This window comes from Passer montanus, unplaced genomic scaffold (assembly GCF_014805655.1).
Source record: "Passer montanus isolate IOZ18808 unplaced genomic scaffold, ASM1480565v1 scaffold11, whole genome shotgun sequence".
Classification (NCBI taxonomy): domain Eukaryota; kingdom Metazoa; phylum Chordata; class Aves; order Passeriformes; family Passeridae; genus Passer; species Passer montanus.
In genome coordinates this window covers 5,638,168-5,654,968 of record NW_024357613.1, presented here as the reverse complement: position 1 = coordinate 5,654,968, position 16,801 = coordinate 5,638,168, and the positions used below count along the sequence as shown (strand labels likewise).

Here is a 16,801-nt window from a genome sequence, read left to right as displayed (position 1 = left end):
ACTAGGTTTTTACAGTTAGAGCCAAAGGCAACCATTCCCATCTTCAATTCTTATGCATTTGTGCAGTCTGACAAATGAGTCCCAAACCATCCCTCTACTGACCACTATAAAAAGCTATTATCTTCTATAAATAAATTGCATATACACATTTCTTCTCCATTCTTCATATTTGTAGAGTTGAAAATGCTTTATTATCTTTCCTTTCTTCATACTTTAAATGAGTAGCCACCATCCTTTCAGAGCAGAATTTTGGATTTTCACACTTGAATTAGAGATGGTATGAAGATAAGACTAATATTTTCAGAGTAGTAACAAAAGAGAATATACCTGAAGATGGCACCAGATTTTCTCAAGTGATCACTGGAATTTAGTTATGACATGGCTACAATAACAAGTGAAAAGGCCCATTGGAGGCAGCCTCATAAAGCAAAGCTGTTGGTGCCAAAAACCTGACACTTCTTATTTCATACTCTTTTATTTCCAGCTACTTTGCTTCCAGACTCTTGCTAGTCCATTCCTTTGGACAAAGCCAATTAGCAGATGGAGCACATAAAGTACAGCCCTCAATCACATCTTTCAGTGAATTTTGTTTTAAGAGAGTCTACGCATTATGAGACCTCTTCATGATGTGCACCAGAGCACTGCTCTGCGGTGTCACACATCAGGAGAGTCACTTCAAAAGCTTACTGCTGTTCAAAAGTAAAATCTGTGGCAAGTATTTCACAGTAAGGAAGCCTTCAAAAATTATTGTGAGAATAAATCTTAATGAGAGGGAAATGAGTGGGCAAGTGTTGTCTTTGTTTTGGTGACAGACTAAAGCAAAAATAGACATAGAAAAAGCCATCTAGAGAAAGGAAAGTAAATAATATAGATTTAATACTTGTTTAAAATATCAAAACAAGCCTGTTAAAAGCATTTAGTTTCAATCAAATTAATTTAGCTAAATGTTTATGTATCCATCAACATACAACATTATACAAGCATTGTACATCAACTTCTTTGTGAAAACACACTTGCAAGAGGAAAGCTCTTCCACATAATTTTAAAGTTAGCAAAAAACATAATAAGAAGCTATGAGAATTGAGAAGAGATTAAAAGGTGCCTCCTACCTATGCTTTGGCAATCTCGTCCTACTAATGGCTCTGGTGCCAAATTTCACTGTTCCTGTGTCAGTTTTTGGTGAACTAGAGCTCTGCGACATTGAGGTTCTTAAGTTACGACACTGTATGGATGAACTGGTTCTTCTCAGATATTTCAATATAAAGAACTTGTGCAGAACTAATTCTGTGCAGAAATAATTCTCTGACATTGCTTTCTTTCTGACAAATTGGAAATAGTTGTACCTCCCTGAAACTCAAAGGCTTTTTGTGATTTTCATAACTGGATAATTTTTTGTTGCACTTTTAATTAAATATTAGATTAAAAATTGTAAAGAAATCAACTGCTATTAACTTTGAGACTTTAAAATAGCTGCCTTTTGAGTTTTAGATTACTCAGGCCTCCACAATTTCATTAGAATAGGAGAATAAATAGATAATCACATTAAAAGGAAGAAACTACTGTCATGCAGAAATCATTTGTGAGCTGCCTGCTGCCTTGACCTATTCATGACCAGTCAGGAAAGGTTTTTCTGAACAGCCATGACATTTACTGCACTCTATGATATCTGGAATTTTTTTATCAAGGGCAGAAGTTAACATTTCAGATTAACAGCTTCAGGAAAAACAATTTTTCTTCTATGAATATGCATCATTCCATTGTCCATGAAAATTTTTATAGGAACTACGAGATGAACAAAATGAGATGATAAAATTTTTAACCTGATTAGGTTTATTTCTGTGTAGGAGTCTTTGCACAACAGCCTGTTTGGATAAGATCATAACATTAGGCATCTAGGTGAAACATGATCCTTTGTGATTTTAATTTTGTGACACAATATTTTGAGTTTGTTCTTTATCCAGGGAGCATAAAAATATTATATTATTTCCTGCAAATTTTCCACACCTGATAAATACCTTATCAATCTCTTCCATTTAGTTTTAGAGACAAGATGAATGTATTGCTTTATCTGTCAAAGGCCATTTGGTTAGGAGAGTTGTTTGTGAGTATGAATGAGAAAACTAGGATTCCTTGTGATACTGAGGTTAAATACTTCTATATTTCCTTGATTTTCATTCTCTTCTCTCTTCTTTCTTGTTTCTTACAGTATTCAACTTCAGACATGGACAATGTTCTGAAAAATGGTGTGAAAAATATGTTTTTAAATCTTGCTTCAGCATAGTTAAGAGGTACATGTACATTTGAGGAAAAATAAATTCTCACCAGACTAGTCAGAGACATACTTAAAATTTCTGCATAAGCTTGGGCACATTTTTATTTTTAAATGTAGATTTAGATGCAGTGAAGTAATTTGACTGTTACCCTGATGGATGGAATCCTGATAGAGTATTGAACAAGCTGGAAGAATATTCAGTTTTTTCAATTCCTATTTTTAGTTTAGTAATTATGAAAATTATATACTATCAGTTGGCTTTACGATATAAATACCCTTTGAAAGTGAACTGTGCTTAGAGAGAGTTCCAAAATTTTAGGATGGATCACTGTGAATTTGAATTCTGCATATTGCCACAAATTTTGTTGAATGTACCAAATTTCAAGTATATATTGAAAAAAAAACTGATCACTATGAAGACTGTAGTTGGCTCTTATGTTCACCAAAAGAGCATCTATGTCTAACATGATAGCAATATCAGTTTGAGTTCTGATTAATGAGCTTGTATTCCTTCTAACACTGAATTACTACAAGTGAATTGTAAGTTTTGAGAAGTTCATGTACATAAACCCCACACAACAATTTTTCTGTATCTTACTTTGATTATCTGTATATCTTTATTTTTAATATACTTTTAATGTCTGTGTGCTTTGCTATTCAAGCATATCTAAGTACCTAAAATTTCAAATAAGCTTTCATTGTCAATGCACCTCCAGTCATGGAGGATCCCATTAAAAGTTACTCAGCTTTGCTTGAACCACCACAGTTTGAAGCTGTTCTTAAATTACATAAATTTTTGTCGGTTAAAATATTAGAATAATAGTCAATGATAGCTGCTTTTGTGAGGGCAATTTTAGAAGATAGCCCAGAAAAGTAGTGTCACAAATCAGAATGCAGCTTTTCAATCACTGAATAAACTGCTTTGCTGTAAGCAGATTTTAATTGAAACAAAATGTGTCTAATGCAAATATGTCAATGTATTTAATTCTGTGTCTACTCTGTGAAGATGGAATCAACAATTTATGAGAATCTGATTATTACAACTAGCACCATAACATGATAAAAATGGGTTTTTTTTCTAAAATAAATATTAATTAACAGAGAATTTCATTGAAATGAAAAAGTAATTACACAGTGAAAGGCAGTTGGTGGAGGCACATTGACAAAGAAAAAAAGAGTAATACTGCAAGATCAATTTGATTTTCTGTAAGCTGTCTAGACTATCATCTGCATATAACAGACAAGTTGATCAAAGATTTATGAAGAAGACAATGAAGAATCTAAAAATAGATATGCTTCTCAAATGAAACAGAACAAAACCAAAAATCTCCAAACCTCTAAACAATCTCAAAGACAAAAAAATCCCCACATAAAATATCTACTTTTAAAATCTAAAAAAAAGATTGATTTTGTAAGTCACAGGCCAGCAGTGTGTCTTTTAATATCTTTTGGTTTAGGTACTACTTATTTTAAGGAGATGTTAGTTCAAAAGAAAAAAACATAATTTATTTAGAACAGAGCCATAGGACATAAATTAATAAAAGAATTATAAAAGACTGGCATAAAGCAGAATTCTGTTTTGAAATAAATGAGTTTTCATGGGTTACTTATATTTTATTCTGCTTAACAATTTGTTTTCTCCTGCAAACCTGAACTTTGCAATGTTGTACATATAAAATTTTTTTTTCCTGAAGATATTAAAGTCTCTATCATTAGTCCTTTCTAAAAGAAGAGAAATTTAAAGCAAGAGAAGGAAATTTATTATGAATACTCACAACTCATTTATCTGCATTCAAAATCACCAATATACATTTATTTTTTGTCATTTTACCTACCAAATTTGAAGATGTGAAATGTCTGAAATCCTCAAAAACTGTACTATTTTTACGGGATATAAAAATAGAATACTGAGAGATAATTCTTTGGAATGTGTGGGGTTTTCTCTCTATTTTTGATCAGATTTACATTTAATCTCTGTGTTATACTAGCTCTATGCCTGCCATTTCCATTGCCAGGTGTACTTTCTTGCTGCATGTGGGTACAAAGGTATTCACTGTGCATGCTGAGTAAGATCTTTCTGTAATTAGTTATGAATTGCTCATGCAGAAGGACTTTTCATGTGGTGTGATAAGTCTTGAATGCTGAGCTAATATAATAGTAGCAGACAGGTCTTTATTGTGGATGTGGTTGATGGAGTTGCAGTGATCACAATCATATTGATTTTTTGAATTTGAGAAGAGATGAAAGGAAGTAGACTACCAAAGACTAAATAATGACCCATTGTTCCTTGTAATTAGATTTTTGCTATCTGTCCCTAAGGCATATAAGAGTGTAATGGGGTATTTTTTTGAATAAAAAATAAAAATTACAGCTGATACCATAATTCTTAAAGTTCAGAAGGAAGGTTGAGAAAGTACTTCAGAATATCTTTGATCTGGAAATGTTACATTCATTTTTAAGGATATGTAGAAACTTATATATATATATACACATATATACATATAAAACTATAGAACTTAAATAAAAACATCATAACATCTTCTTCCTAATTGTATATTATAAGCACATACTGCAAAGGTTTACTCAGTCAGGTGACTTTTGCTATTGCAAGCAATACACTGAAAGTAATTCTATTCTTGAATTAGTAGAGTTTATGACATGATGAGACATCTACAGGATCAAATCACAGAAAAAAGAATATCTAAGAAATAAATGTAAAAAAAAATATAATTAGAAAATATATATTTTTTTTTACCTCCCTCTCTTCCCCCCCTGCCCCAAATCACCATTCTGTTTGTGTTTATTCCATTATCCCAGATAAATGCAGATCACTATATAGGTTGAATGATTTATGGTGTGGCTGCAGAGGGACTTCTGTCCCAGCTCAGATGATGTGAGTGACTGGTCAGACAGAGAGGTTTCCTTAACATTTCTTATTCCCTTAAATTTTTTTTCATAATTAAGATTTAAGCTCTTGCTTCACAAGAATGACAAGGTGTCCTTGTCAGAAAAAAATAACTCAAAATTTTCCTATTCACTTCATGTTATATTCTAAATCTTTAACATTTTATTTGCTAAAATGAAATTCTAATCTTAATCAAAGATCAAGCAGATAGGAGAAATACTTCTGTTGTTGTTATTTCAGGGAGAAGTGTGTAAACGACTTGCTAAACAGATTTTCTGTGTCTATTTCTGACAAAATTTTAAGTTCTCTGAAAGTTTCACCTGCAATGAGTGAAAATCAAGTTGTAGTAAGTGGCTACCCACCTAACTAATTTTCATATACTTAAGACCTAAATATTCTATTAAATGACATTACTCTCTAAGAATGTTCTGAGACATGAAAAATGTTCTGCCACTTCAAACTTTTATAACAGGAAATATGTGCTTATTCTGTCAATAACAGAATGTATATTCTTTTCTATATAATGACAATGCAATTACAAGAAATGTGGAAACGATATCACTGTCATTTAGAATGCTTTTCCTGTTCCTTTCTTCTCTTGGCATTTTGTGAAAATTTGTCATTGTTCATGTTCCCCTTTGCTATTTCAATTCAAATTGTACATCAAACTAGGAGGCACTGAGGCAAAAGAGGAAATCCTTTCTTTTCTACTACTTTTTTGTGCAAGAAAAATTACACATTAAAACATAAGATTACCTGAGTAGTTCACTTTTTCTAAATTACAAAAAGAATCTTTTTAAAGAATTTTTGTTAATGTAAATTTTTTGTATAATATATGAAACAAATAATTGTCATTTTTGGATGTTAAATATTTTGGTGATGGGGAAAATAACTTGCATCTGTTTCGTCTCTACTTAAAATCACTGTAAACCAACACCCTGTTAAATTTCATTAGATCATAAAAAGTTAAAAAATAATTTAATCGGTTACGTATTATTTAAAATACTAGAGTATTTTGGAAAAAAATCTGATTTTTTTTAAAGTTAGATGAACATTGTTTATAGCTTCCTGGTGCTCATATCTTGTTCCCTATTGGAGTGCATTTTTGGGGTGGAAAAGCATATCTGTACTCTTTTCATGATTGTACCCTAGAGTGGAATTAGGGATGTGTCAAGAAGTAAGAAAACATGAGCATTAATAAGCATACAATGCAATTTAACAGTTCATAAAACAGTAAAATTTAATCCCAGGCTGAAAGATTTATTAAATCTCACTTAGCAAAATGGTTTTGTGGGATGTGTTAGCAAGTGAGAATTAAGTGAAATGATTTCAGGGGCAATAGATTTTATTAGCTGAGGAGGGGAGGAACTAGTTTTGCAAGCCATTTCTTCTTAATTTCAGTCACTTGTTATAATTGCCTTGAGTGTGGGAGAGCTTTCTGTGAGTAGTAGTAGTGTGTTTGGTCTCTGGAATTTGTGTGCACAGTGCTGCATTTGTCAGGCATCATCTAACTGAAATGTCTTTTGTTGATGGGCTTGTGCACAAGTTCTTCTCATGGTTGTTAAAGGTATTTAAATCTAATACAACTTACACATTTATCAGTAAGATAGAATGACTCCTATTGGGTTTATAAGAGGTTTTTTGTTTGTTTTGTAATATTTTTCATTCATGCTCCCTTTCTGTGTTCTTTAACACACCTGGGAAAGACAACGAAAAATTTCTTTCATCAATATTAATCTCTTGTTTTGGACCTTCTTGAAAAATCTCTTTGTAGGGTACATTTGAAAGTAGAGTTTGGAGGCATCTGATCAAGAATATGTAGTGAATTATGTAGAGTGATGTTAGCACCATTGGCACCACATTATGTGATAATTTGGGGGAAAAAGTTCTTCTGTTACTAGTTACTCTCTTTCATGGATTAAAATCATGTTGTCCTAACAAAATTCAAGATCTAGCCCTTAAAGTTTTCTAATCAAGCATTAGTAGACTCTAAAATAAAGGAACTACAGATTTTTACAAGCAAAAATAATCTTATTTTTATAGGTAACCTATCATTGTTTTTGTAGTTTATATCTAATAAACTACAGAACTACTATCCAATTTATATTAAATTCAACTTTTTAATTTTTTATCAAACAGGACATACTTTAAGGAAGGCAATAGTGCCAGTAATGAGGACCTCTCCTGCACTGTAGGTAGTCTTTGCTTCTTGACTTCTAAGTGTTATCAGACTTTTTGCACATAAAGTTTTTTTAGTTGTTCAAAAGAAAGGAAGCAGAGGAAGCTTCTATAAGAAAATCAGTCTTCAAAGGAAAATAATGATAATTTAAAAAACCCTTGGACAGAGGGCTACTTCTGTTCACTGTGCTCACAATGGAAATAACCTAAAATACAAGAGTAATATGGGGAAAAATGAAAGGCAGGTGGTAGAACAAAAAAATGCAAGTGTTTTTTTTTTTGTTTATGACATATCCCATTTATTCAAGGTTTTCTAAATAATAATTATATATTGGGTGTTAAATTGTCACTCAATATAAAAGAGAAGAGTAAGTAATTATCAAAGGAGAAGTACTGCTCATAGGCTAAGGTGATTATAGGACATTTTTGATGGTTTTGAAATGAGTATTACACTGCAAATCCTTACTGTGCAATGATGACTAAGTAATGTTCCTTTTCCCTAAAACAGTTATGCTGGGAAGGGAGGAGATTTGATTAAGCTGTCCTGCTCATTGTACCTGCAGCATCTACTATTTGCTCAGGCTCTTAGATTAAAGAACAGCTGCTGTTCTTACTCTCCAAATTGTACTACGTCATTTCTGTCCTTCATAAACCTGACTATGAATAGACTGGATATATTGGGAGTTAAAAACCCCCCTAATCCAACAACCTGACTTTGCATCTAGTGTTCTAACTCAGGAACTAATATTGTGTAAGAAATAAAATGCAGTTTTTAAGGGCTAATGGAAAATTCATTCCTTATGGAACATGCCCTGCCTTGTGTATTTAAACTCTTTTTGCGAAACAGGAATGCAACATTCTCATTCTGTTCTAAAGTCTTGGAAGGCCAAGTGCCATAAATACAAGTTTAGCAAGAAAAGCTTGTTGCAGTATGAAATGGACGTGTTAACACTTAAACCAGTGACCATAGACAGGCTGAATTAAGTTTGTTTCAGATGATACTATGATCTGAAATCCAGTCAGTAACAAGCTATTTATTTTATATGATGAAATAAGTTTCACAATGGATTAGAGACTTTATATAAATTGCTTTTATTGTGTTCACACCTTTTCAAGGACTATGTCAATAAAATGTGTAAGTGTTCTTTCACTTCTATGAATTTATTGAATACTATTGTCATGGTCACCTAGGAAACAAATGCAGGTATACATTTGTGAGCATTTGCAGTTTCTTTTCATTCTTGATGCAGCTAAAGAAGTCACACTTGAAAGAACATAAGAATCATTTTAATTAATGCACAGAATTTTTCAGAATACTTTAGTGACCATCAGACACTAAGCAAAATGCCATGAACAGTTTGACCTTTTAAATGTAGTTGGATTTATCTCACAAGGATAAAAGTTTACTGACTATAGATAGGAAGACAAAGATAATCTTGAAGAGAATAATGAGCTGCCTATGAAAATTATAAGCTATTCTACTTACTGTAGAAGTATTATTCAGATAATTTGCAGGTAAAGATAGCAGAAGAACTAAAATGTAATGAAGTCTATGCATACTTTACTAATCAACAAAATAATCTTGACTCATGCTGTGCATTAAGTGAACTGTACAGTATCTTCCATTGAAATTTTTAATGAACCAATTCAGTTTGATACAAAATTGATTAGAGAATAAGAATACTATGTATCAAGGTTAATTTTTTACTTCTGTTTTAGTTTGAGTAGGACATTTTCTTCTAGAATATTTTAAGAACTGTTCAGACTTTTAAAAAGAATTTTAGCAATATATTTGTCTTTGCAAGGAAATCTAGATATACTTAATTTGTGATGTGTTTGTAATTTTATATTGATGACAGTAATAGCTGGTAGATATGGGTTCATATTTATCCATCTGATAGGACAGGGCTTGTCAACCGAGTTATGGATATGACACTATTGCATTTTCTTCCTCATTTGCTTTGTCTTTGATGAATAGATGTTTTCAGAATCATAGAATGTTAAGAGGTAGGAATGAACCTTAAAGATCATCTAACCCCAACCCAGCCTGCCATGGACCAGATTGCTCAGAGCTCCATTCAAACTAGCTTTGAACACTCGCAGCAATGGGAACATCCACAACATCTCTGAGCACCCTGTTCCAGTGCCTCACAACGTGTATCTGCTGAAGCTTATCATGTGCCTTTGACATCTTTGGGTGTTTTTTGTCATCCTACAGATTTCCACTTCAGTGGCTTATGGAATTTAACTGAAAGCCATGTTGTTCTGCATCTGGCATAATGTCCATTTGATTCCTTCTGACTAGTCTTAACAGTTCTGCTTCCAAATTTGCATCTAATTAATCAGTTGGTGCTGGTGTTGAGTTTCTGATTGTTGTTTTGTGGGATATTTTTGCTAAAGTCTCAGAGCAATTTCTATTTTCCTTCATTGGTACAAGGACTACAGTTTTAGAAATTAAACTGATTTAAAAACCAGTTTGCATTTCTGAGTCAGATTTATGTGTTGTACTTATTAAAAGAGCTGTTGTCTAGACTTCAACTACTGCCAAGTCTTGCTTCTAGAATATTAAACCTTTCATGACGCTTACTCAGCATGTCATTCCAGCTTTCTGGTTTTTCACTGCCTCCTTGTCAAATATCAGCTTGCCTTAAAAGCACTTTAATGTCTTGAAGATAATGAACAATTTGGCAGCAAAAATATTTTCTGACTGATTTGGAGCCCCTACATAAACTGCTTGGAGCCTGAGATCATTGAAACCTCTTATGCTGGCTTTTTTGAAATTAGGATTTATTTCTGTTTGAATTCTGAAATCTCTCCTTGGGAGAGCCATTTAAATGTGAGTGTGTATTATTCTCTTTAACAGTAGCTTATGGGCTATAATGGTAGAATATTTTTGCATTTTTATGTTTAGTTTTATTGTAAAGAGCCTCAGGATGCCTTTGCATGAAAGGCACTATATAAGCTCATTTTGTATTGCATTGTATTGTATTGTGACAAGCGCAATAATCTCCAGGTTTCCTATCCATTAAAGAACTAATTTCACAGCTCACTAATTACGTGAATGAGAAGGGGAAATAGGTCCTTTTTCTCTAAGGTATGCTGAGCAGATGGCGGAGCACTCATTTCCACCACCTGAATCCAAGGTCCTCTCGTGCTTTTGGTTCTGAGACTTACTAGGCCTCTGTTTGTCAAGGAGAACAGGAGAGAGATATCACTTGTACTGCATGGCAGTGTGTACTGAGAGGCTGTCTCTGTCCTTTGCTAAGGAAATACAACATTTCTTAGCAAACACTATGTCTAAGTCTATTTATTTAGGATGGGACTTGAAAACTATTAAAATTAATGTGCATTTTGATGCAATTCTAATCTACCTCTGATTTATTGAAGATACTGATTAGTTCTGCCATAGGGATTTGAACTGGTGCGCATTAAAAATTATTAATGATTCAATTGAGTACTGTTGGGATGGAATCTCGTCTGTAATTTCAAAACAAAAAACGTTACTTCCTGAACCTGTACACTTTCCTTTATAGCTAAGGCTTTCTCAACTTGTTTCCTTTATTCTTTTGCATCACTCATGAAAATAACCACCTTGAATCAAACGTGCGCACAGTGATTTATATACCTCCCTAACGTACTGCTTTTTAAAGTAACTTAAGTCATCAGATACTAGTGTACTCCCATGATCCTGAAAAATAGCCATTTGAGCCTTTCTTACAGCATTAAAAAGAAGAAAGCTGAGGTTGCTTGAAGATCCTGACATAACTCATGTATGACATGGCAACAAGGCTACATTTTACAGTGCTGCACAAACAACTGGACCATTTTTGTCCCCTTTAGCAGAACGAGCAGTGCCAATTTATTGTTTCCCTCTCTCTCTGCTGGCCTGTCCCACGCGTTTGCCGTGCGCTGACGGTGCTGGTGCCGCTGTCGTTTCAGACGGACGCAGCGCTGATGTACGATGCGGTGCACGTGGTGTCAGTGGCGGTCCAGCAGTTCCCACAGATGACCGTCAGCTCCTTGCAGTGCAACCGCCACAAGCCGTGGCGCTTTGGGACACGCTTCATGAGCCTCATCAAGGAGGTGAGTCCGAGTCACTAATAACGGGTCCTGCTCCCCTGCCTTCTTTTCTCCCATTTCCCATTTTCTTTTTCTTTCACTCCATTTGGGGTTTTTTGGTCTTTTTCAGTAGATGGTCATCTGTCATCTTATTATGTATAAGGAGTTTAACAAGCAAGACAGCATTTTCATTTGAAGATGGGTTTTCCTGAAGTATTGCTTGGAACTAAAATATATGGAAAGGTGAAATAAAACTTATGTTTGTAGATAGTTTGGTCTGCGTGGAGCATTTGTGGCATAAAAACCCAAACACCTGAAACTCTAATACATAGACTGATTATGAGAAATCCAGCAACTAAATACTAGCATCAGTTTAAAGGGGCCAGGAATTAATTTAACTTCCTGGTTAAAACCAATATTTTTCTTCATTTTCTATAGTGAATTACTATATGCTTCTTTGATAACCCAAGATACTGCTTAGATACTGACAGATAGGGATAGTAGACCTAGGAGATTTAAGGTGCTAAAGGTGAACACTGTAGACTATTCAAATCTCCCATACTGTAACTCCTTATACAGTGTTTCTCAATCTAGACATACAAAATATTATTAAGAGAATAATTTGCAGAGAATGTATTTTTTTAATATTGCTTCCTTCTAGGATGATAATTTTATTTCCCACATTTTCTCTCCTACTTTGTATAGTTTCAGAACTAGGGTAGATTTTAAGTTATAAAAAAATGAGGCTATTGCACTTTATTAAAAATAAGGAATAAGCTTAGGAAGGCTGGCTCACTGACCTCAATTTTTGCTGTCTCAGTGTGGTTTCAGGGGAATCAGCATCTTCTAAAGTAAGCTTTTATTTGAATGAAATTTTCTGAGAAAAAAAAATAAGTCCAGCATTAATGAAACTGATTGAAGCTTGGGGACTCGGGCAGGGGAGGTATGGAGGGAAGGAGAAGGGGAAATGCATGCATGAATGATGGAGGAATGAAAAAAACTCCAGCCTTTTATCTTGTTCAGTTGAAGAGTCTATTGCCTGATATGGAAAGGTTAAAAATTCAGTCTATGAAGACTGAAAAAAGGTTTGATTTCATTAACAAAAAATAAATACAAAATATTTTAAAACAAAAAATCAGTCACAAGGTAAATTATTTACACAAAATGAAAAATTAATGATCCCATTTTGGCAGGAGTAGTTTGTCCCTTCTGAGAAAGAAAATAAAGGAAGAGGTATATATTTTTAGAATTTTTTTTTTTTCTTTCTTCACAGGCCCACTGGGAAGGCCTCACAGGCAGGATAACATTCAACAAAACAAATGGCTTAAGGACAGATTTTGATTTGGATGTCATCAGCCTCAAGGAAGAAGGTCTTGAAAAGGTGTGTAAGACATTACCTCCAAGGAAGTGGGAAAAAAAAAGAAAACAAAACTCATCCCCTAAAAATATTTACAGTAGTATGTCTTGTGTTATGTAAAACAGTGTACCTGCTCTCAACATAATATCTCTATAAGTGGTACTAAAAAGTTAAGAATTGCTACCCTGACCAGTTTAGCTGTCTTCTGACATTAATGTTTCTTGTATAGAAGTGGAGTGAGAGACCAAATAATTGGGAAATGCTCTTTCCATGTAGCTTAGTATTGTCTATATTTGAACTTAAGAGCTGAGGAAGCATGTACAGGTATTTGGCCTGCCTATATGATACCATCATGGTCTGAAATCAGATCATCTTCCCTCCAGCCACCTTACCATGAAGAGGCAATTGCAGGAAGGTACAGTGTCTCATATCATTGTGACCAGCAGGGAAAGGTTTTGCAACTGGCGTCTGCCTTGAAGGTTGCATTTAGATCTTATGTTCAGTGTTCTATAAGAACTATGTTTTCCTTCATTTTCAGATCAAGATCGATCAGCTATTATCCCAGTTGTGGGCACAAATAAAAACAGAAATTAAGGGAAGGGAACATACTGCAGATTCACATTTTCTTTCTTCTGTAAATGACTGAATGGAGATGCTAGCTTGAAAAAAAAAACTTTCTCAAAATTTTGTATCACAAGACTAGCTTTGGAATATTAATTTTCTCTTACTGGGAATATTAGTATAGGCTCAGAAACCATCAGCTTGTCTTGAAACACTTACATAGATAATAACATTTGTGTTGCCCAGAGGAAAACCTGTGATTCAAGAACTAAACTATATTTTAAATGTTCAGCAATACACTGACAGTAGATTTCTCCTATGAAGTGTCCCATGAAGTGAGCTCAGGCAACTTAGCCAGGGAAAAGAATTACTGGACTTGAAAGTAAATCAGTATTGTGTACAAGTAGAATAGGTACAGTGCAAGCTGTCTTTTTTACTGGAAACAGAAATGGAAGAATTAATGTCATGGTAATAGCTAAATAAGTCAGCAGTGGCTAAAGAGCTCGCATGTAAGTGACAAGTGTTGAAAATGAGGAATGGAAGGCTTTATAATTTAGGATGGCTTTAAGAACATTAGGTGGCATTTGGGAACCACAAAGCAGCATGAGATTTCTGGAAAATAAAATCTCAGTTGACAATACACTAGGAGATATATACATCAGTGAAAATATAGAGATAAAGCAAAAAAGGTCTACAGAGAAATATGAAAGACAATAAAATTCAATGGGAAATACAGTAGTACTCTAAAACACATAATAGAAAAAAGGATCTTGGGAAAGAGTTATATTGAAAATTAAATAAGAGACAAAACCAGAAATAATTTTTGAACTATATGGATATTTAAAAACACCCAGTATGTGCTTGAGCTGTATAGAAAGATTTTCATAGAAACGAAGATAATTTTGCTGCCTTCATGGTTTATTTTGGTCATGTGATAAATGGAAGTGATTATATTATTTTTTTACCAAAAAGTGTTGACAAACTTTGGAATGAGCAGAAAGAATCAGTTACTGTATATGAGCAAAACCAGAGCAGTTTCTCTGGGGTGCAAGGAGATGAGATTAGGAAAAGGAAAATTCCAGTGTATGCACATTCGATTGAATTGCTTACTAAACATATGAAACATATGGTGTATTTTACTGAAAAAGATAAATCAATGCCCACAGAGAAATGTTTTTCTTTGAACAAAACTTCATTATTCTGAAAGAATGCAAACCCTAGTCTTCATGAATCCAGAGTGAATGATTACATTTTGGAGCAATACACTTCCTAGTTGAAGGAGTATATTTTAACCAGTTCTTTAATTTAAATGAGCTGTCTCAAAGTTTTGAGGATTTTTTTCCTCCAAGACTTAGTTCTGTTAAAGTGGTGATGAGTCACACTTCTCTCAGTCCCCTAACTCCCTCCACATGTGCACTCCATCTTTCTGTCTCCTTCTTTCTGCTACTCCTTTTTTCCCTCTCCTCTCCCTCTCCCTCTCCCTCTCCCTCTCCCTGACCCTGCCTGTTTCCCTTTCTACCTAATCCCTCTCCCTTGTACCTGTTAATCTCTTTCCATGTCCTTTCTGTCTATTCTCTTTTCCCTTCAGGAGCCTTTTTACATCTTTGTCCTTATCTGGTATGTTTTTAATGTTCTTCCCAAACCATCCTGTCAGACATCTCTGTCTGTGTAGTAAGAGTTGCTGAACAGGTTTTTTTTTTCCTTTTCTTCTGTACATCCTCCCACTTGAGGGATGAGAAAAGGTGGGGAGATGCATATTATGGTGTACAGAATTCCTATGCCATCTTTCCGTACTGTAAACTGTTATTATTTCTTCTAACCCCTTTCCAAATAAGGGAGAAATATCTCTTTTGTCAAGGACAATAGTTTAACTCAACAATTTCAGCTGTAATCCCTGAAGAGAAAAATATTGATGGATGGCGAAAAAAAAAAAGAAAGAAATATTTATTGTGAAGAATTGCTATAAGACATTTTTCTTTGAAACTTAGATTTTGTACAAAAATGTCCTAGATAAATTACCTGTTAGTATAACCAGTGTAACTGGGAAATTGCCTAAATCATGTGTTATAAGTTCAATGACTGCTGAAGTCAGTGACAACAGAACAATTCCTCACTGATTTGAAAAAAATTCTATGTGTGATCTCAGCTTTTACATAAAATACTTGTTCCTCAAACTCTTGAATGAGAGGTGATAATCAGGCATCAGTCAATAAGAAGTATGTGTTTCCAAATAAAATTTCATATCTGCCAAAAATGATATCTCCTTGTAAGATGAACATGACAAAATTAAGAGATGATTGGAGTGCTGTTAATACAATACACCACAAAATTTTATTACAGCCACTTTGGACAGACTGAAACTATTCATGATTAAGCACAGTGAAAATCCAAAACTGTGACACTCCAGCATAATAAATTATAATTTGCAATCAATCAGTCTTTACACTGAGGCTGCATTGTGAGGAAAATTATTTTATACTTCAAGGAGATAACAAATACCTGAATTTAATATCGCTTTTGATATGAAAATTTGTCACTGAAGAAGAATCACAAATCCTGAATAAGAGATGTTACAACTGGCTTGAAACCTTGCTCAGAAAACTTTGCAGGGTTGTGAAGGGAGAAAAAATAGAGGGTAAAAAAAAAAGAAAGACATAGTAAATCTGTGGGATGCAGAAGTATTGAAGTATTGTTATTTATGTTATATTTGGCAAAGAAGGCATGATTATTAATATTACAGAAGAAAGGAAAATAAATTAAGCAATTTGCAAGTGGGAAATACAGAAATATGAGGAAACATTATTATTTCTAATGGAATATAATTATTTCCTTGATGTAATCACCACTACTACTAATTACTCCACAAAAGTAAAAAAGAAGGTATAGATAAATTTGACAAATCTTTGAGAGTTGATCATGGTTCTGGCTGCTTCGTCTGTGGGTAGCACTGCAGAAAGGCGATGATCCTTCCTAATACAATGCTTGTGGCACTTCACTGTGAGTCATATTCACAGTTTTGATTGACTCAGAGCAAAAATAATGTTAATTTTCTCAGGAGAACTTTGAAGAATAATATAAAAGAATAATACTTGAAAGTATACTTATCTATTCATGAAGATAAATGGCTTTTGAAACATGCTAAAGAAAGCTACTGAATTTTTGGGACTAACATCTCATGAGACTGAATCTCTGTAAAGTGCTCCAGAGCATATGTAAACTCAGCACATTTTAAGTTTCACAAGTGTACAATGATTCTTTTTTTGGGGGGATGGTGAAATATTTTGATGGTTTTGGCTAGGACACAGTTAATTTCCTTTATATCAGCTTGTATGGGCTGTGATTTGGTTTTGAATTGAAAACACCATTGATAACACAGGAATGTTTGAGCAAAATTGCTAAGCAGTTCTTATAGAGAGTCAAGACCTCTGTAGCCTGCAGAGCTACAAAGTGATGCTGGGTGGGCATGTCC

The 16,801-nt window shown here is 33.9% G+C and overlaps 1 protein-coding gene across 4 annotated transcripts in view; it reads left to right on the top strand.

The window, feature by feature from the left end:
• Nucleotides 1-16,801, top strand: part of GRIK2 (glutamate ionotropic receptor kainate type subunit 2) — a 358,568-nt gene that overhangs the window by 178,449 nt on the left and 163,318 nt on the right. For all 4 annotated transcript variants that reach the window (XM_039728175.1, XM_039728189.1, XM_039728197.1 and 1 more), the window contains 2 exons: nucleotides 11,295-11,438; nucleotides 12,688-12,795. In XM_039728175.1, coding sequence (XP_039584109.1) covers nucleotides 11,295-11,438; nucleotides 12,688-12,795 — 252 coding nt within the window. The remainder of the gene's footprint in view (nucleotides 1-11,294; nucleotides 11,439-12,687; nucleotides 12,796-16,801) is intronic.